The sequence below is a fragment of the Esox lucius genome, chromosome 7 (assembly GCF_011004845.1).
Source record: "Esox lucius isolate fEsoLuc1 chromosome 7, fEsoLuc1.pri, whole genome shotgun sequence".
Classification (NCBI taxonomy): domain Eukaryota; kingdom Metazoa; phylum Chordata; class Actinopteri; order Esociformes; family Esocidae; genus Esox; species Esox lucius.
This window is the reverse complement of record NC_047575.1, coordinates 47164336-47186635: the sequence shown is the minus strand read 5'-3', so window position 1 is coordinate 47186635 and position 22300 is coordinate 47164336. Positions and strand designations below refer to the sequence as shown.

At 42.9% G+C, this 22300-nt stretch overlaps 1 protein-coding gene across 5 annotated transcripts in view; it reads right to left on the bottom strand.

Moving 5' to 3' along the window:
* Positions 1–18768, bottom strand: part of atp2a3 (ATPase sarcoplasmic/endoplasmic reticulum Ca2+ transporting 3) — a 63411-nt gene extending 44643 nt beyond the window's left edge. For 4 of the 5 annotated variants that reach the window (XM_034293138.1, XM_034293135.1, XM_034293136.1 and 1 more), the window contains exon 1: positions 18362–18768. In XM_034293138.1, coding sequence (XP_034149029.1) covers positions 18362–18479 — 118 coding nt within the window. In that variant the 5' untranslated portion in view covers positions 18480–18768. The remainder of the gene's footprint in view (positions 1–18361) is intronic. The other variant, XM_034293134.1, reaches the window with a different exon arrangement.
* Positions 18769–22300: the final 3532 nt, after the last annotated feature.

Here is a 22300-nt window from a genome sequence, read left to right as displayed (position 1 = left end):
AGTTTGAATCCAGCCCTCAATCGTTTGGTGATTTTGGTTCCCATTGACCGTTGTTACGTCATTTCATTCTCAACAAATTAGACAATGTACAGTAAAGATTTTCATCTTTAATATATTTAGTTAATTGAGACCTGATGTGTGATGTTAGTGTTTCCTTACGATTTTTTGAGCTGTGTATTTGATTTCTTTCACTTTAACAAGAGCAGAAATTATAGAAGTTATCAACACAAAACCCTCAAATGTCAAGATAGCATTAATTAACCCCAAAAAGTATATCTTGAAGCGTTTAAGTTAGGGAGACAAAAGCTAATTGTTTTCACATGCTTAAGCTATCCCAACTTAAAACTCTTAAATGTGTATTGATTACTACCATTTTTTTTAAACATAATTAGCATACACTGATCCATTAACCCATATTTCGTGAACGATTCATACCCAAGACCAAACCAACTTTATGTCAGTCCCTACTCAAAAAATTAAAAAATGCTTTAATTGGATATGACAACTAATGAACATACAGTTGTGCTCATAAGTTTGCATACCCTGGCAGAAATTGTGAAACTTTGGCATAGATTTTGAAAATATGACTGATCATGAAAAAAAAGGACAAAAGGATAGTGATCACATGAAGCCATTTATTATCACATAGTTGTTTGGCTCCTTTTTAAATCATAATTCATCACCCAAATGGCCCTGATCAAAAGTTTACATACCCTTGAATGTTTGGCCTTGTTACAAACACACAAGGTGACACACACACACAGGTGAAAATGGCAATTTAAGGTGAATTTCCCAACCTGTGGCTTTTTAAATTGCAATATAGTGTGTGTATAAATAGTCAATTAATTTGTTAGCTCTTACATGGAGGCACTGAGCAGGCTAGATACAGAGCCATGGGGAACAGAAAAGAACAGTCAAAACACCTGCATAACAAGGAACGTTATAAAGATGGAAAAGGATATAAAAAGATATCCAAAGCTTTGCAAATGTCAGTCAGTACTGTTCAGTCACTTATTTAAAACTGAGATTTCAGCCAAAACTGCCAGAATAGTTTGTGATACAAAGAAAAACCCAGAGGAAACCTCAGGAGAAATACAGGCTGCTCTGGAAAAACACAATGTGGCTGACACCTTGACATGCCTCACAGCCTCTGGCAAACTAATTTGGTCAAAACCATAAACGCTATGTTTGGAGAGGGGTCAACAAGGTCTATAGTGAACAGAATACCTTCCCCACTGTGAAGCATGGTGGTGGCTCACTGATGTTTTGGGGGTGTGTGAGCTCTATAGGCATGGAGAATCTTGTGAAAATTGATGGCAAGATGAATGCAGCATGTTATCAAACAATACTGGCAGACAATTTGCATTCCTCTATACGAAAGCTGTGCATAGGACGCTCTTGGACTTTCCAGCATGACAATAACCCTAAGCACAATGCCAAGTTGACCCTCCAGTGGTTACAGCAGAAAAAGGTGAAGGTTCTGGAGTGGCCATTACAGTCTCCTGGCCTTAATATCATCAAGCCACTCTGGGGAGATCTCAAACATGCTGTTCATGCAAGACGACCAAAGACTTTGCATGACCTGGAGGCATTTTGCCAAGACGAACGGGCAGCTATACCACCTGCAAGAATTCAGGGCCTCATAGACAACTATTACAAAATACTGCACCCTGTCATTGATGCTAAAGGGGGCAATACACAGTATTAAGAACTAAGGGTGTGCAGACGGTTTTATGATTGTGCCATTCTGGTATAACCTAAAGTTGAATGTGAATCCCATAACAAATAAGACTTGTGTTTTGCCTGCTCACTCATGTTTTCTTTACAAATAGTACATATATTACCAATTCTACAAGGGTATGCAAACTTTTGTGCACAACGGTAATTTAATCCACTAACACTCTTGAACTGTTAAGTTCATAGACACAAAACAAAGTTTGTTTGACATGAGTTAGGCTATCCCAACATCAAAATCAATCTTTTCAAACAAACAAGCTGGCAAGCACACCCCATTTAGCGTCAACGCCTTTTTTGGAACAATGGAATTCCAACAGACAACCCTGGCATTGCGAGCATGGCACTCTAACAACCGAGCCACATGGGACAAACATAATGGTAATCATGTATACTGCGACTACTTGTAAACACCCTTTAATGTGCTAACAATGATTAGCATTTTTTTTAAAAAACTGAGTTGTGAGTGTTTTTACGGTCCGTTAACAAGCTACAGGCATGAGAAGGCAGGCTGGTGATGTGTACGTGGGTGACGGACTTGAAGCAGCAGGCATGTGGGAGGGGGGTGGCGTGCTTGAAGGGGTTTGCATGCGGGAGGCAGAAGGTTTGCGGCAGGTGGGAGGCCGGTTTAAAATCTGTTTGAGCCAGATGGGTAACCGGTCAAGGAGATCACACATATATGTTACCAATGCCGGTCAAATGACTGTGGCTTGAGCATTGCTGTACAGTAACATGGATCACATTCTTGATCATGTGATCACATTAGTCCAGTACTAGCCCCTTTACACTGACTGTCTGCTAAGGAAGCTAGTGTACAGAGCCTAGCGGTGGAGCTAGTGTACAGAGGCTAGCGGTGGAGCTAGTGTACAGAGGCTAGCGGTGGAGCTAGTGTACAGAGGCTAGCGGTGGAGCTAGTGTACAGAGGCTAGCGGTGGAGCTAGTGTACAGAGGCTAGCGGTGGAGCTAGTGTACAGAGGCTAGCGGTGGAGCTAGTGTACAGAGCGGTATAAAGGCTAGTGGTGGAGATGCTGTGATGATGTTGTGACGACGACGACAACAACAACAACAACATTTGTTGACTTTTTAATGTAAAACTGGCAAGAAAATGCCTGTTTAAACGTTAAGAAAAATCTAGGTTTGTCACATTCGGAAGTAATAGAAGTATCTAGTAGCAGTAGCTTCTGGTATTATGTATTAATAGTAATATGTAGTAGTACAATGATTACTGTAGATGCATGTATAATAATAATAGTAGTAGTATTAGAAATATGTACTGGTAGTATGCAGTAGTGTGTAGTCATGTAGTAGGGACATAGTAGCATGCTGTAGTAGAGAAATATAGCAGCATATAGGGGGCATCACTGGCTCAGTGGTCAGGCTTGTAATTTAAAAGGTTCCCAGTTCTTATCCTGAAATGTAAAAAATGTAAAAACATCAACATACTCTCCAACATTAGGACAGGCACTGGAGGTTTTACATGGCCATCAAACAGAAAATAAAGAAGCCATGATGTAACTCACCCGGAGAGGAGAGCCATTCCATAAAAAGACACAAGCAAAACACCCAAGCACACACATACATGCGCGCATCGAGTGCGTGTACACGAGCGCACGCACGCACACCCGCACAGACACTCAGGGCTACAGGAATTGAACAGCGTTAATCAGAAGCTTTTGAATTCAACCTCCAATTCACCATCAGTAAAGGAATAAGGCATGTCAGCTTTTAACTGACAGGGTCTCAACAGCACAGTGCTAATGCAGGGTCTGGTACAGAGAGGCTATTGTGCTTTGAAGAACAGTCCTGTGTTGTTCAATGTTGTTCCATTGGTTATGTTGTTGAGTAGGCAGTGAGAGGCAGAACGAGCCAAGACATAAAACTGTTATTGTGAAAACGGCCCCATAAAAAGCATCCAATACTGAATTAGAAAAATGCTTTTAAGTCCTGGTGGCCTTGTACCCCTTAGTTATTAACTAATTATGCAATTTGTCTTTCAATTATTATAATTAATTCTACGTTTCATCTTTCATCATTCTTGTGTGCTCTTCCTCACTCGCAAGTGATCTCCATAAAGCACCAATGACTCACAGTAAATGAGAACGTATTTAAAGTCTGTCCGCACGCATGTGGGGTCCTAAACAGAACATGGTACGGCCTAAAACCTTTCAGAGAGCCGGAAATATCTTTCAGATATACAGGGAAGTATCCCTCGGCTTTCGATGCTCCACTATCCCGGCATAAGCCTTTCCCCTATTAATGTGCCTCGCCACTTGTGTAATGTTTTCTCTATGGGAGACAGGCTGGCTGCCGCTTGGAGCACTGCTGGCCTGAGCTGGAGAAACAAAGAGAGGCTTGCTGGAAAGGGAGCGGGGGAGGGAGGGGTTGAACGGGGTTCCCCATCTTGTTCTGTGCCAAGGATTCCCTCTGCGCAGTAGTCATCTGGGTAGTGTCAGACTCAGCCGTGGCCTGTCCGGGCACATTCCTACATGCTGACTTCACCACGCCTCCATCTCCCTCTCTTGCTCTCCATCTCCCTCTCTTGCTCTCCATCTCCCTCTCTTGCTCTCCATCTCCCTCTCTTGCTCACTCCCTCCATTTCGTCCTTCTCTTTTGCCCCTTCCTTCTCTCCCTCTGTCCCCTCTCCATCCCCCTCCCCCTCAGACAACTAAAACAAAAGCCAGTTGATTTACACAACACCAGTCCAAACAGAAGGGAACCACTTCCTGGTTACAGTAGTCAACAACAGAACGGAGGTGTTCCATGTCCAGCCAACTTGGGTTCAAGTAATATCTGAAAACCTTTCCAATATTTCACCTGGGCATGATCATGCTTGCCAGGAACACTGCAACCAAACAGAATGGTTCTTAATGTGTATCCCCACCCACTGGCCACTGCTGACAGGTCAAAGCAAACATTTGAAGTACTGTAATTACTTCAAATAGCAATTGAACCCAACTCTGAATGCCAGAAAGGAAACCGTAAGCCAGTAGAAGCAGCAGGAAATATAAGACATATCATCACCGCGCAAATGAATCTGCTGACCCAGTAACTTTCAATACACCCCCCTAACTATATAGACACACACACACACACACACTGACACACACACACGCTGATTTCTACTATATACACACACACACACTGACACACACACACGCTGATTTCTACTATATACACACACACACACACTGACACCCACACGCTGATTTCTACTATATACACACACACACACACTGACACCCACACGCTGATTTCTACTATATACACACACACTGACACCCACACGCTGATTTCTACTATATACACACACACACACACACACACACACACGCTGATTTCTACTATATACACACACACACAGATTTCTACTATATACACACACACACACACACACACACACACACACACAGATTTCTACTATACACACACACACACACACACACACACACACAGATTTCTACTATACACACACACACACACACACACACACACACACAGATTTCTACTATACACACACACACACACACACACACACACAGATTTCTACTATATACACACACACACACACACACACACACACACACGCGCTGATTTCTCTGTAAAAAGTATGAAAGCACTATTCATTACACAGACTCATAATGGACATATCACATAATATGGAAAGCAGAGCCACAACACCACCACATTATCAAGGTCCTTTTAGTGGCAACTGTAAATACGTGAACGTTTTTAAAAGAGTTGCCATGGCTACTTGGCTTGCGGACACCGCTGGAAAACCGTTGAGTAACATCACCGACGCCTGTCAAAAAAAGGCCCAAAATAACTGTTACGCCATGCCTTAGGAACTGGATGTTTCTCAAAACTGCAACACTACTGCACACAGTTTTATACTTTCCCAAACTGGCCCTCCATGGGAATCGAACCCACAGCACTGGTGCTTCAAGCTCCATGCAACCCTGACACCTCAGAAGTACAGTATACATTGGGTCTGCATTATATCCAGCAGAGTTCCCTACAGTAGGTTACCACTGTTGACCGGAGCAGTATTCAGGGAATAAGTAAAGGGCACTACTGGGGCACCATTTGTGACGGATGCAGGCTCTCAGCAGACAGCTCCTCATATCACAGAAACAGAGGGAACTGCTGCAGGACTTCAGACTCAGGGGAGGGTCGGGAACAGCGCCGGGTGGACTAGTCGGGACCCTTGTCGAGAGATATAGTCTACAGCCACAGTGAAACAGCCTGAGTAGTTAAGGTACATCGATGACAGTCAGTAGGGAGTAGAAGGCAGAGGGACACAGGGAACAGAGCAGCTCTGTCTTTCTGGCTGTCTCACTGACTGGCTGATACTGTACATACACTTTTGGGCTCTCATTGAACTTAAATCCTGACTGACCAGCATTGCAGAGAAGTTATGTATTTACGTCTGGCTGGCTGACTGTCTAGATGGCTGGCTTACTATCTACAGCTCAGGGAAAAAATTAAGAGACCACTGCACCTTTTTCTTTCCTTTCCAAATAAGTTGAAAAGGAAGGTTTTGAGTGAGGAAGAGGGGTTAAAATTAAGAGACCACTGCAAATTGAATGTTTCTGTTCCTGACTCAAAACTTTCCTTTTCAACTTTTTCAGTTGTGCCCAGGGGCCTCCCACTCCTCTTTCTATTCTGGTTAGAGACAGTTTGAGCTGTACTGTGAAGGGAGTAGTATAATGTTGTGTGAGATCTTCAGTTTCTTGAAGATTTCTCAAAAGAAATAGCCTTCATTGCTCAGAATAAGAACAGATTGACGAGTTTCAGAAGGAAATCCTTTGTTTCTGGCCTGTTTGTGCCTGTAATCAAACCTGCAATTTATGATTCTGAAGATACTGAAATAGTCTAAAGAAGGCCAGTTTTATTCCTACTTTAGTCTGCACAACAGTTTCCAACTGTTCTAAAATAATTGCCAAATGGTTTTGTAATAATCAATTAGCCTTTTGAAATGATAAACTTGGATTAGCAAAGACAACGTGTCATAGGAACACACGTTTAGTGGTTGCTGATAATGGACCTCTCTACGCCTATGCAGACATCCAATAAAAATAAAAAGATCAGCCATTTACAGCAACAAGCAATTTCCAACATTGTAGACACTGTATTTCTAATGAATTTGATGTTGTTTTAATGGACAAATACCTTTATTTTCTTTCTAAAAGAAGAATATTTCTATGCTTTGGAATGGTAATGTCTGGCTGGCCGTCTGTATGTTTGGCTGTCCCTCCGTCTGTCTGTCTGGCTGGCCGGTTGTACGGATCACTTGAGTTTTAGGTGATACTGAATAACAGAGAGATCAGCACTGCTACACAGAGGCTTTGCGCACATGGTTGCAGGTTTACAAATGGCGATGATGATGAATCCCAGGGAGTGGCCCCTCCCCCGCCCCCTAGCCCCACTGTAGGTCAAAGGTCTGCACACTTAAACCCCATAACACCAATGACCGATGATCTCACGGACTGGTGGCACTCCATAATAGTCTGACTATACAGTGGATGTCACTTGTTTAATTCACAGGGGGCAGAAATGGGTCATGTTCTTTATGTGCACGTGTGCGCATGCGTTTGCATGTGCACGTACTATGCGTCTGATTGGATGGCTCCATCAGGTCAGCGTGGAAATGAGGATAAGTCAGGGAGAGTCATTGAGCTGGTTTGACGAAAACGACAATTCCATTTCACACGGCAGACTTAAAAAAAAGAATTAAGCGCGACATCGGAGCCATGACAACAGCGGTTAAAGAGGGCTTAAAACGATACGTTAATCAAAAACAAGTGTCCCACTGTCGGCATTTCAGACTTCGATTTACTTAGGCTTCGGCATTGTCAGAGTTTGCAAATGCTATATTCCTCCACACTAGAAACGTTGAGGAGACTGTGTCCTGAAAAGGGGCATCAGCAGCGGGGTTGACGTTAAGAAACACGCTCAACAAGAGCCGACAAATGCTACATTTTCGGGCGCTTGCTTCTTTTGAACTTTTTCGATTTGTATCATGACAACAAAGCCCCCAACTCTGTGCTGGAATCTAGGCTTTTATTCGTCATCTGACCAATGTTTTAATCAACGTAGCAATTGACAGATTAATCAATGCCCAAAACAGTCGTTATTTTACCTGCAGTCCCACTGTGGATCAGCTCTTATCTAACACCACGCATCAGGGCTTCAAGCATCCACCTGCCCGATCAGACACAGGTCCCCCCCCTAGCCAAGCAGCCAATGACCTTTGACACAGAGTGGTGCCTTGCTAGCAGTTTGACTACTGAAATCGGTACGTCTGCTGTGAGGGCCACATCCCCTTGGCCAGTGAACATGACCAAGACTTGCTAATATCAGCAGCCTGAGTTTGCATTCATAACTACAGGGCTGCATCTCCTAGCGGTTAACTGATCTGCCCACATACAGAACCTCTCTGTAACCCCCACAACAATGTCAGGGTCGTTTGGTACACCAGAGAACACGTCGTCCTCAAACCAACTTCCCCTTGCACAAGAACCACTGCGGATGCGCTTGGCCTTGCGTTTCAGCTAAGTGGTCTGTGTACAGAAACTAAGCCCCAACAATGGCCAACAGACAAAATGGGTCATGGTTTGCAGGGTAGCAGTGTGCACACAGACACACAGCACTGAGCTAATACATCTTGTCAGAGCTAGCCAACTGCTCCCTGGGATACCATTAGCTCTCCCAAGACAGCAGTGGGAACCAAAACAAAACTCTAATCAAACTCAATCGGTTGTATATAGATTAGATGTTTTAACATGCACAGCAAAAGTGTTACTAGCTTTGACAGGACAATGCACACAAATAAACCAATGTCCGAGTGAATCCAGGGGACAAACCGAAGTAGATAAAAAGTTGGTAAAGCATGGCACGTACGGAGAGTTTATAATCATGAAGAGAAAATAGTCACCAGACAAATCATCAGGGTTAATTCATTGAGGAAGAACGACCGATTGGGTTCTTGCTTAAAGGAACGGCATAAGAGTGTGCATGCATGCGTGTGTGTGAATACTGAAGGCGCCTTGCGGTTATGCTTCTGTGACTCAACACGCATCTGCGAAGGCACCTATCCAGTCTGAACGACTGGCTTCCAGGCCGGCTGAGGTGTGGTTGGGTTAGTATCAAAGGAGGGACAAGTCAGCACACGACCCCAGATACTCAGCTGGCAGCCAGGCAGGAGCAAGCAAGTACAGAGAATAGATCAGAGCGGGGGACCAGTGGAGAAATGCGACTTTACATCAGTGTCCTGTTCACCTTGGCCGTGTCTTTTTGAAACTCTGACACTCGGACTCCAAGTTCAGCAATATAACATTGACATTAAAAATTGAAGCGGGCGAGAGGCAGGGCTGGTTTGAGAGCAGGAAGTACTAGATTATTTGACAGGAAATAGGATAACTGTCACACAAAAGTTGTGTCGAAGGATAGGAAACACTGCACAGCACATACGAATCACACTTGGCTGCTGCTTGTCCAACCAGGAAGTAAACATTATTGTGAGTACACACTGTGGTTGTATCATATTGTACATCTTGCATAACTATGTAAAATGTATCCAGCAGAAATAAAACTGAGCGAGCAAAGAGCTTGATTTATTTAACAGCAATAAAAAAAAAGGTCTCAATACCAGGAAGACACTGCTGATTGGTGTAGGATCCTATCCCTGTTTCACCAACACCAAGGTTTTCCAGGGTTAGTGTCAAAAGGTTTTCCACACTGTATGAGTTAGTGTCAAAATGTTTTCCACACTGTATGAGTTAGTGTCAAAATGTTTTCCACACTGTATGAGTTAGTGTCAAAATGTTTTCCACACTGTATGAGTTAGTGTCAAAATGTTTTCCACACTGTATGAGTTAGTGTCAAAATGTTTTCCACACAGTATGAGTTAGTGTCAAAATGTTTTAGACTGTACTATGAGTTAGTTTCTAAATGTTTTCACAGTATGAGTTAGTGTCTATACGTTTTACACACAGAAGGTATTAGGGTCTATATGTTTTACATACAGTAGGGGTTAGGGTTTACACATTTTAAACATGGTAAGGATTTGGGTCTGTGTTTTAACACAGTAGGGGTTAGGGTCTATATGTATCCCACAACAATTCAACACTATTGACAGATAAATGTAAACTAATTTAACAAAATGACTCAAAGACTATATTTTGCAATTATTTATTCATCAAGTCAAAAGAAATGCAATTTAATTGTGGAAAAAATAAGTACACCCCTAGCTTTGATAGCTGGCATCCCCTTTTCACGGAAATAACTTAACGTAGCAATTTTTTTTAACCATCTATCCGTCTTTTACATCTACTTTGAGGTATTTTTGCTCCCTTATCTTCACAGCACTGCTTCGTTTTGTGAGGGCTTTCTTGTACGTATGCCCGACTTCAAGCCCCCCACGGCATTCTGATAGGATTGAGATCATGGCTTTGATATGTCCATTCCAATAAATCTTGATTTCTTTTTCTGCCGTTCAGTTGTACCTTTAGTTTGTCTTTTAGATCATTCTCCAAAGATTATTTTTTGTATTTTTTTTGACCTCACATTCATCTTAAGAATGTTTTGGTACAGTAAGTGGTTGATTCAATGAAAGTTAACCAGGCCTTGAGGCGGAAAAGCAACCTCAAACCAAAATGCCACCTCCATTACAGATGGTACAAGGTTTTTCTGTTCAAATGCAGTGTTTTATTTTAGACATTACATACGGCATTGTGGCCAAACAACTGCCCTATTGACTCATCTGTCCATAGCACATTGTTCCAGTTTTAGTCTTTACCCAGGTGTTGTAGTCAATCATGTCCTGATAGTCTTTTTGTCCAGCAGCGGCTTCTTCCTTCCTGACCTACCATGTAAGTCAAGTTTGTGCAGACTCCTCCTGACAGTTGATGCACTTCAACATTTATGGTGGCTTTTAGATTCCTTGATTTTACCCAGGGGTACTTAGAGGGTTCTATGAGCATTTCGGTCGCCTATTGGCTTGAATATGGTGGGACGACCTGTCCTACATAGATTGCCTGTGGTCCATTTGTAGATGATCTGTCGGAAAGTGGAATGATGAACTTCAAATTGTTTAGAACATGGATTTGTAGCATCTTCCAGAGTCATGGGCATCAATAACCTCTTTGCGGAGTGCCTCATAGAGGTCTATCGATCTTTCCAAGACATCTTTTCACAAGGGCTGTCGCAATTATTACATAATTACTGAACCAGATCACAATTAGTAAAAGGCGCAGACTATTTACTGGAACTAATTTGCATCTTCATTTCAGTATGCTTAAACCTAGTTTAGAATTGTTTTGCAATCCAACGTTGTCATTTCACAACATTATTATTTAATACACAAATGCGTTCCAGTCGCCTATTTGTCGGATCAACTTTGATTGACAAAAGAAAAAACAAGCTTGTGTAAAATGTACCATGGATATAAAAAAAAATCTACACACCCCTGTGAAAATGCCAGGTTTTTGTGATGTAAAAGAATGAGACGAAGATGCTTTGGAAGCTATCTGCGGACCATGGCTTTTGCTCAGAGATACAACTAAGAAAATGTCAGGAAAATCCTACTAGAACAGCTGAACTTTATTTGTGATTAATTAGAGTTACTTTATACTTTACAAGGTGTGTAATGACTTCTATTTAACATGAGTTTCAATGTGATTGGTTAATTCTGAACCCACCCACATCCCCAGTTATAAGAGGATGTGCACACTTATGCAACCAGGTCATTGTATTTTTTTTCCTAGAATATTTCTGTTTGTTTTTCAATTGAATTGTTCATGTTATAGGTCACATTAAAGGTGGAAAATTTTCTGACATGATTTCTTTGTCTCATTCTTTTACATCACAAGAGTCTGGTATTTTAACATGGGTGTGTAGACTTTTTATATCCACTGTATTTATATTGTAAGTGGAATTTTGTCATTTTCATCCACATTTTCTGACTAGATAATGTGCATTAAAATGCATGGATAGAAATATCTGTTGTCCCATTTCATAGTAACATTTGAAAATAAAATGTATCATCCTTATACATTTTTAACTAAATTAATCAACTAAGCATTGAAACACATTTTGCTATGTCTGTTAAGAAAGCCTTATATTTCAAATTACTAGGCTATAATATTTGCAGCAGAGCAAGAGGTGAAACGTCACAATGGGCAGGAAAATGTAATTGTCGTTGCTCCGCGGGTGCATTTTATGAAGGGCAATCGTAAAACGCAACCGGCATTTAAGCAAAAGGGCATTTTGCCTAACAGAAAGTAGGGGTTAGGGTCTACTTGTTTGGCAGACAGTAGGGGTTAGGGTCTAATTGTTTGACAGACAGTAGGGGTTAGGGTCTACTTGTTTGGCAGACAGTAGGGGTTAGGGTCTAATTGTTTGACAGACAGTAGGGGTTAGGGTCTAATTGTTTGACAGACAGTAAGGGTTAGGGTCTACTTGTTTGACAGACAGTAAGGGTTAGGGTCTACTTGTTTGACAGACAGTAAGGGTTAGGGTCTACTTGTTTGACAGACAGTAAGGGTTAGGGTCTACTTGTTTGACAGACAGTAGAGGTTAGGGTCTACTTGTTTGACAGACAGTAGTGGTAAGGGTCTACTTGTTTGGCAGACAGTAGGGGTTAGGGTCTACTTGTTTGGCAGACAGTAGGGGTTAGGTTCATTTGTTTGACAGACAGTAAGGGTTAGGGTCTACTTGTTTGACAGACAGTAGGGGTTAGGGTCCACTTGTTTGACAGACAGTATGGGGTTAGGGTCTACTTGTTTGACAGACAGTATGGGGTTAGGTTCTACTTGTTTGACAGACAGTAGGGGTTAAAGTGCATATGCTAAACAGACAGTAGGTCAGCAGCACCGGCCAGCCAGCATGCTGAAACAAAGCCAGCATCAGCCCATTCCCCTAACACAAACACAGGGGTACAGACAAGGTTTCATGACCTCTCTATGGGGTGCAAACTGCAGAGCCAAGTTACCCCTCACGCACTGCAGCGTGTTGTCAAAGACATCCTTTCTGTAGCACGATAAGAGTGCAGAGGCATGGTTGTGGTTTCCTTTACTATGCAAACTCGCAAAGTCTGTCTTCACAAGTCAAACCAAAAAAAAAAAAAAAATGTTTTAAATACATTTGTAAACAGTCTCGTGAATGATACACAGTCTCTATTCCTGAAAAGTGTGTTTGTGTGTGTGTGTGTGTTTGATTTCACATTTGTGTGTGTGTGTGTGTTTGATTTCACATTTGTGTGTGTGTGTGTGTGTGTGTGTGTGTGTGTGTGTGTGTGTGTGTGTGTGTGTGTGTGTGTGTTAGGTCTTACTGAACGAATGGGGACCAAATGTCCCAATGAGTATAGTAAAAAAACAGAAAACATTAACCTCATTAGGACCTTTTGCCGGTCCCCGTGAGGCAAAAGTCAATTTCCGGCTCAGGGTTTAGGTTTTGAGTCAGACTTACAATTGATTTTATATTTAGAATTGGGGTTTCTTTAAGGTCCAGGCGTTGTTGGTTAAGTTTAGGGTTAAGGTTAGGCATTACATCTAGGTAAAGTTTAGGCATAAATGTTACTTTATTGCGGTTAAGGTTAGGTTTAGGGTTAGGTTAAGGTTAGGTTAAAGTTAGGTTAGGTTAAGGGTTAGGGTAAGGGAGCATGCAATTTCTATTTTCTGGTCCCCATGAGGGTAGCTGTACAAACTTGTGTGTGTGTGTGTGTGTGTGTGTGTGTGTGTGTGTGTGTGTGTGTGTGTGTGTAAAACAAGGAGGCTAGGATGTTCAAGTTGTTCATTCAAAACCATTTGTCTAGTTCAGCGGTCATAGCCGTGTTAAGAGGAAGAAAATAACAATAAAAAATTTAAAAAACTCCCCAAAAGAAAAATATAACGTTTCAACATTTTCAAAACCAAACATCCGAACCAAATATTTCAGTGAGATGAAAATAGTTATGGTGTTACACCTCAGAACAGGAAACTGTAATTGTCACCATTTCTAAATAAATATACACACCAAAGCAGAGACGGATTCCCCTTCTAACCTGTTCTCCACCGACTTATAAAGTCTGGAATACTTTTGTTTTTAATCACTTTAACTTTCATGACTGCTGTCTCTGCTGCAGACACATGGTGTGTGATGTCATACAACCACAACACACAAAGCATGGGGGGGGATCAAGAGAATATTAAAAAAAAACTGTTCATATTGGCACTTAAGTTCTTTGATAATAGTGTATTGTTAAGCTCCTGGAAATTCCCAGCCCTAGAATCTACATCTATATGCTAAACAGTAGCTAGAAAGCATCAGTGTTAAGACATACAGTTGTTCTCAAAAGTTTGCATACCCTAGGAGAATTGGTAATATATGTATCATTTGTAAAGCCGGCAAAAAACTTCTTTAATTTCTTATGGGATTCACATTCAACTGTGGGTCATAACAGAATGTCACAATCATACATTTTTTTACTGACCCCTGTTCAAAGTCTGCATACCCTTAGTTCATAATACTGTGTATCGCCCCCTTTAGCATCAATGACAGCATGCAGTCTTTTGTAATAAATGTCTTGCAGGTGGTATAGCTGCCCATTCACCTTGACAAAATGCCTCCAGGTCATGTAAAGTCTTTGGTCGTCTTGCATGAACCACACGTTTGAGTTCTCCCCAGAGTGGCTCGATGATATTAAGGTCAGGAGACTGATGGCCACTCCAGAACCTTCACCTTTTCCTACTGTAACCACTGGAGGGTCAACTTGGCATTGTGCTTAGGGTCATCGTCGTTCTGGAAAGTCAAAGAGCGTCCCATGCACAGCTTTCGTATAGAGGAATGCAAATTGTCTGCCAGTATTGTTTGATAACATGCTGCATTCATCTTGCCATCAATTTTCATAAGATTCCCTGTGCCTTTAGAGCTCACACACCCCCAAAACATCAGTGAGCCACCACCATGCTTCACAGTGGGGATGGTATACTGTTCACTACAGGCCTTGTTGACCCCTCTCCAAACAGTGCTTATGGTTGTGACCATATAGCTAAATTTTGGTCTTGTCACACCAAATTACAGTGTGCCAGAAGCTGTGTGGCGTGTGAAGCTGTTGTCAGGCATATTGTAACTGGGCTTTTTTGTGGCATTGGTGCAGTAAAGGCTTCTTTCTGGCAACTCGACCATGCAGCTAATTTTTGTTGAAGTATCGTTGCATTGTGCTCCTTGAAACATATTTTTCCAGAGCAGCCTGTATTTCTCATGAGGGTTTTTCTTTATATCCCAAACAATCCTTTTGGCAGCTTTGGCTGAAATCTCAGTTTTGGCTGAGATCTCAAAATGTGTCACTTCTTAATTAGTGATTGAACACGACTGACTGGCATTTGCTAGGCTTTTGATATCTTTTTATATCCTTTTCCATCTTTATCAAGTTCCATTACCTTGTTGCGCAGGTCTTTTGACTGTTCTTTTCTGCTACCCATGGCTCAGTATCTAGCCTGCTCAGTTCATCCACGTGAGAGCTAACAAACTCAGTGACTATTTATACACAGACACTAATTGCAGTTAAAGCCAGGTGTGGGAAATTTCACAGTTTGTGCCAGGGTATGCAAACTTCTGACAGTACCAATGGTAAAGGGGAATTTAGGCCACAAAGCAATTCTCACGGCAGAAGTCCGGAACTTCTCAGTTTCCACAGGGTGTGTGTCAGGGGCGGGGTCTATGGCCAGTTGAGCATGAAACGGGCCTCGTGTCCTGTCCTGACACCGGAATGTTACGGCCGTGTCCATGAACCCGGCACACTGTTTCTATTCTCTTGACCCCCCCCCCCCCCCCCATGCTTTGTGTGTTGTGGTTGTATGACATCACACACCATGTGTCTGCAGCAGAGACAACAGTTTTCCCTGGGATGTTTCTGGTACCTCCAACAGGCCAGAGGGCCAACGAGGGCTCCCCCACGACAGAGGCTGTTATGATTTCGATGGACTGTGTCCCCAAACAGAAATATTCTGAAAATATGTCCCCATGCACAGCGGATTACCTCCATCTTAATTCTACCCTCTTTAAGTACACGACAGTGAGAAACAATTCTGTTCCATCATAAATACGTTTTTATCCACCCTAATTTTACCAGCTCTTTTGTCTGCGGACACATTTACAGCAAAAACCTGGGGAGCTATTAGGGGAAGCACCTTTGCTCAAGGACAGGAGCTTCACAAACATTTTGAGAATTATTCCCTGAGAGAAACATGACCTCAAGAAACTGAATATTTGAGGTGCCGGTATTCAAGTCCATCACCGTAATCAGTCCTATAGTCTTATGTGACTGCCCCAAATGACAGGAAAACCTGGCAATCCTGTATCTGTGATCAATACGAAGAGTTCGCTGCTAGACAGACAGCTGTGACATTTTGCTAATAAAACTACCAATAATAACATCTCTTTAACATGTGGCAGGCTGAGGAAGGCGTTTAAGGAAGAGAGATTCATTAGCCAACAGTGTGGGACATTGCAAATAGAAAGGTCATAAAGAAAACTGTCAATAATGCTTTGTTTGTTCAAGATAGCACTTTTATATCGCAACACTTGTGCCTCACTGAACCCTGGTTTACAGACAAAAAAAAGGAAAGGGTATTCCCTTAAGCCTTTATCTCTACACACGCAGACTCACACACACACACACACAGGAAGTCAGTTCACAGCTAACAGCAAAAGAGAGACTATCTGCAACAAGGCGTTTCTTTTTCCATTAAGTCATCACAGCCTCCGACCCGCGGGCTTCTGGGTAAGTTTCCCTACATGTAACAAAGGGCTGCTGTTTCTCTCTGACAGTTCAGCACGGCGGATCTCGTCTATGGTTTAACGACGCACCGCCATGCAAATGAATGGGCCCGGACTCTGGCAGACAGCTGTTAAGGTGTTGACGGCCGGTTCAGAACAGCACAGGCATCAAACATCCCCGGTTTCACAGTTGAGATGAGGGATTTAACTGCGGGTGTTGATCCAATAAATTTCACGGAGCATAATATGTTGAACAAAATGGTGCAGCATCAACAGGTTGTAGCCCATGAAAAAAGTATTGACATTTGGTCACACGCACGCGCACGGACACACGGACACCAAAATTGTGTCATTGTCCCTGTCAAACCAATGCGTTTGTAACCATGTGGGAATTTACCACAAAGTATGATTGGAAAGATGTCCAAGTGAAACACCTTATAGCCGACAAAAGGAGTAAACTTCTCTACCCTCCATGAGCTCCCACTTCTCCCACTCAGGGAATTGCATCGATAACATCCTTTTCAGCAATAAGAATATACACATTACTGACATATATGTAAATATTGTTTTTAACTACATAATCTGTTTACATGCAGGGCAGATGTAGTTTTAGGTGAAAGTGGCCATCAGCCAGTGGATGATTCTCAATGGGTTCATATCACACAAAGGTATACAACTGCTGTTCATTCTGTCCGGTGGCCAAAATGTCCACCTTCTACGTGTTTATGAAGGCATCGTTGGACCAAATACATGGGTGTGATATGGATGCGTGCTCTCTGTTCCTCCAACAGGGGTGCCACAGTCAAATACAGAGGCAAAAGGTCAGTACAGGTTAAATCCTATTCTCATGCCCTGGATTCAGCAGCCTGGCGTGCCATTAATGTGCATCATCCCTGTCGTATTAGAAAGGTATACTGCAGCCGAACTCTAACGAGGTTTTTATTGAAACAGGTCAGTCAAGTTTTCAACATGTCAGTTGTGAACCTTCCACAACATCCTGCAGAAACACTTCCTCATTGACAACGTGCCCGACTGCCTCAGGTGAAATATCCATCCTCTTTCACATTCACCGCAGATGCCATTAAGGCTGGTAAATAATACGTCATGTGTTTGTCTTCAATGTAGAAATGCCTTTTCCCTTCCCAGATAGCTTTAAGGCATTATGTAACTCTACGATAGTTTTTAAAATGTTCATTAAGATGATCAGGTTGACGGGTTGCTATCATGTTTAATCCCGGTGTTCGAACTTCAAAAATTGCAGCACGTCTGATGGGAGAGAGATGTGTACTCCATAGCCTAACAGTGAAATATTTACAGTATTGCAGTTACAATTATGCAGTAATTATTCAGGAATCGTATCCATAATCAACGTAATCAAAATAAGTATTCTGGTCCCGTTGATCTCAATAAATGCATTGCAAAACCGCTGGCAGTTACTTCCTGACTGTCAATGTATAGGTGTTACATTAACAGTATAACATAACTAGGGTTGCGTTTTAATATAGTGCACGTCCTTGATGAAGGAGCGATCGGCTTCTGTTCACCGATCGTGATTCGTTTCACCATGCTCATACAACTTTGTGCAGAGCGAGAAACCTACGCAATAGCCCATAGCTCCACGAAGGGCGACAAATGACTTAAAAACAACGGACAGTGGACACGAGCATTAGATAAGTCGAGATTAGGTCTGGAAGGGACATTTGCAAGCAGTACACGGCATTCGCGTTTTCAACCCGTGCCTTTTTTCAATAAGGCGTGGTGAGAGAATATCACCAACTTCCCCAAGCTGCGAAATGTCACTGATAAAATGGCATCAAACACACACAAAAAACGCCTAAATAGTCTACAATGACAAAAACAACCTACTCACCGTTCGGTCCATATTTCTCGAAATTGGATTTCACTTGATCGAGGGTGAGTCCAGTGTTTTCGTTCACACCGAAGTTCTCTAAAACTTCAGATGCGGGTTTAGTGTGCGCGCTGTCCATCTCGAATGAGAACTAACTAAACGATTAAATTAAAATGCATGTAGTTAAATATGTAGCATCTATTAACACAATAAAGGATTATGAACAACAGTAGTTTTCCACCGATGTGCCTCGCGTCCAGACTGCCAAGCGGAGGTGGATCTGCCTGCATAGACTGTCACCTGCCTCCTCTTCTGCGATCCGACAATTCGTGCTGTACCTCTGGATTCCTGTTCGCGACGCTGCTATTGCCCAATAGCTAAAATTGCAGTCCGCACTTCTTCAAAATCAAGAAGGTGTGCTGTTGGTACTAGGGAGGGACCGCCTCTTTCGTGAGTGAGCGTCTTTGAGCACTCCCTTGCGTTCCCATTGGTTGTCGTTACCTGAGCGTAGCTCCACTGAACTCCCACATCATTTTGGAAACCCAAACACTGACGCCATGTCTTCTCAGTTTTATGCAGCGCGCGTTTCATGCGAAGTCAGAGCACTGCATGCTGTCCTTGCGTAGATTTGGATGTTTCATGTATGGTTGAAACTGATATTGCGTTGTGGATCTTTTTCATTTTTACATCTCGTGCAGTGGCACTCAACAACGTCACTTTCTCTCATGGATATCCTAGCACATTACAGGAAATAGTTTGCCAGTCAAGGCAATGCCATGTGCATGTCCCATTAATTATGAATTACGTTGCTAGATAGGTGAGTACAGTGTGCCCGAAAGGCCTGCCCCTGAGCCAACCTTAAATCTAACACTGAGTTTTAGCTCTTCATCAGCTACTGAATGATTGAATCTGTTTATTTGAGACACTGCAGAAGTATCCTAGAAAGAAAAAGGGCTGAGTTACAGTCCAGGTTTGATCCTGACATCTGGACTCATATGACTTACATTATAAGTCATTTATCAGGTGCTTTCATCAAGGGGGTTTATGTTTTTACACTTTCCTCTAACTGGTGTGTTACTGCAGTAAGAGCTCCCTGACTATGCATTGCAAAAGATGACCAGACCCAGTACTGTCCTTTCCAGTGCAGGCATTGAGCTGGGAGGACTACTTTTAGAGTAAGACATGTATAAAGGGAACAAGGTGCTCCAGTTCTGTCCTATCTCAAAGCCCTGCTCCTCTATCTCTCACAGCACAACTTATTTATAACTGAAGGCACTTACATAACTTTCAGAACTATGTTGCATAGAAAGGTGGTGGGCATTGGGCTACACAGAAACTCTGAGACACAAGCCTCCCACTGGAGCTCGGGGCCGAACGCAAGTCGCACGTCCCTCCCACTGCTTCATCCAGGTCAAAGGTGTGTAGATACCGTAGCCACGGCTCCACGCTCAAGGCGCTTCGCCTTCACACCCTCCCACCCACAAACAGGTCGACCAACTCTAAAGCAGACTTTTTTTCCCAGAGCTCCAGTAAATGCACTTGACATTCCCATACTTGCATCTGTCATAGTGCTGTTGTTTCTTTGGTTAGTCGGCCTCGTTGACTACTTCTGTGTGGCTTTCTTCAATGTTAAATATTAAAACCTCTTGTAATACCTAAGAGAACCCTCCCCTGTCTGTCTTTGTAAAAGTAGCATTTTCACTAGAAACAAAAAGTCCCAGAAACATACAACTGCTAATGTCAAAGTAGGCAAACTCCCTCTTATCATCTTATCAGTGATATTGAAGTTTAACACTTGTGGACAGCAAATTAACTCTCTCTGTCTCTCTCTCTTGCTCTTTGTCTCTCTCGCTCTCTGTCTCTCTTGCTGTGTCTCCCTGTCTCTCTCTCTTGTTCTTTGTCTCTCTCGCTCTCTGTCTCTCTTACTGTGTCTCCCTGTCTCTCTCTCTTGCTGTCTCCCTGTCTCTCTCTCTTGCTGTCTCTCTCTCTCTCTGTCTCTCTTTCGCTCTCTGTCTCTCTCTCTCTCTCGCTATGTCTCTGCCTGTAAACCTTCCTGCTGCATTTGCCTTCTTTTCATTTGGTCACAGCTTCTATTTGCCTTATGGAAATAATGGACTTCCATGTGTGCTAGGTATCTCCTCTCTCTCTGTGTGTGATGTGTGACAGGATTACCTGGTTCAGAGAGTATTCTGCTCTGTCTGTATGTCTGTAAAAGGTCTTGTCCTGGATGCTTTTCTACAAATATGGGCATCTTCTCTTACAAGACATTTTGAAGCCTTAAATACCTACATCCACAGTTCATTTTTTGTATCGCTGGCTTATGTGAGTTTAGAATAAATGTTTGTGTGCTTGAATAGGCAAATTAACATCAAATAATGTGGGAGTCCTTTGACTTCCAGGGGTTGGAACCAGTTCAAGTAACAGAATCCAAACCTCCAAAAATGACAAAAAATGTCCATGAATAGAAACAGAACAGGAAACAAATGTGATCTTCAGTGCTCTGGAGTTAAAACAGGTATTTTAACAGTACATGCAAAAAAGTGTCAATGCAAACATTGAGTGAGGCCTCCACACTCTGCCGGGTGAAAACCTCTAGGCCAAAACTGTGACGGTAGCCTACTGACATGACTCAGAATCTGGGATCAGAGAGTCTTAGTAGAATGGATCTTTTTTATGGCAAGTTAAGGACACAAATGTTATCAAATCCTATTACAGATTGATGAATTACAAAAAGGTATTACATTACTGATTGTAATGCCGCCCTGCCTGACTTCAGGCACTTTTTTAGATAGCTAAAGCTTTGCTAGGGCACTACGAGGCAAGGCTACAATATTTAATTACTAACCCCCCCCCCCCTCAAAAACAGATGATGCTAGCCAATTTCACCGCCAGCTGGACCCCTGGGCTAGTCTGGGAGCAGGATTCGAACCATGGTCTCGCAGTGACGCAGCTAACTGTGGCGCAGTCACTTTAACGCCACACCATTTGGGGTTCCACTTAGTGGAGGCCTGATCAAGAGATTGTGTCTACATCCTGACAGAACCACAGGGCTCTCTGTGTGAGGACCAACCGCTGCTGCCATTGACTTTGAATGGAGCAGACTAAAAGTGAGTCCCAGCCACTGTCTGTTCTATGCAGCAGCTGCACCTGACACGCATGCTGAATAGCGTTTCGCCCGCCCGCCCGCCTCGTTAGCCCCACACCCCCACCTTCCTGAAACCTTGTTCCCTCTCCCTCTCACCCCCTGCGTTCTGGGGAACGGTCTGTGACGCAGTCGTGAATTCACAGCGTAACACAGTGGAATCCCTCTCTGCCTCTCAGCCCTGTGGAGAGGAAAGTCTCGCCTGGAAGAGGGGGGGTTCAACTCCACTGCATCTTAACACAAGGTTAACTACCATTCACAACTATCCCCCCCCCCCGGCTGATCACCCTGTCAATAATGGTGTGGACCAATAGAATCTCACTGATAGCAGGGATGGTTCCTATTGGGCAAAAATGACATCATCTTTATTCATAAAGAAAAATAGAGGAGAAATGGAGAGGCAGAGAGTAAAAGAGACAGGGAGGGAGAAAAAATACCTATCAATCTAGCTCTGGGAAAATAGCTGGCATTAAAACATTTCTTTTCTCAGCTCCGCAGTTTTTTATTTATCTTGATATATCTATTCTATGATGGGATATACAATGGGTCCTTTCAATTGGGTTGTTTTTCCTGATGCATTCCTATACACAGTTTTACTCTTAGAACAGTAATGCATGCCGCCCACGCACACACACACACACACAACACAGAGTCCTCCTCCCGCCCGCCCTGTCCAAGCACGACTCTTCGTCACCTAATCATTTTTGGGTGGGGGTGAGTCACCACGCCGACGCCTGGCCCATCTCGGCCTGTCACTCTGTCATTGATGGAATCAAACCCTGTTACCAAGGCAATTAGGCCACCCGGATTACATGGAC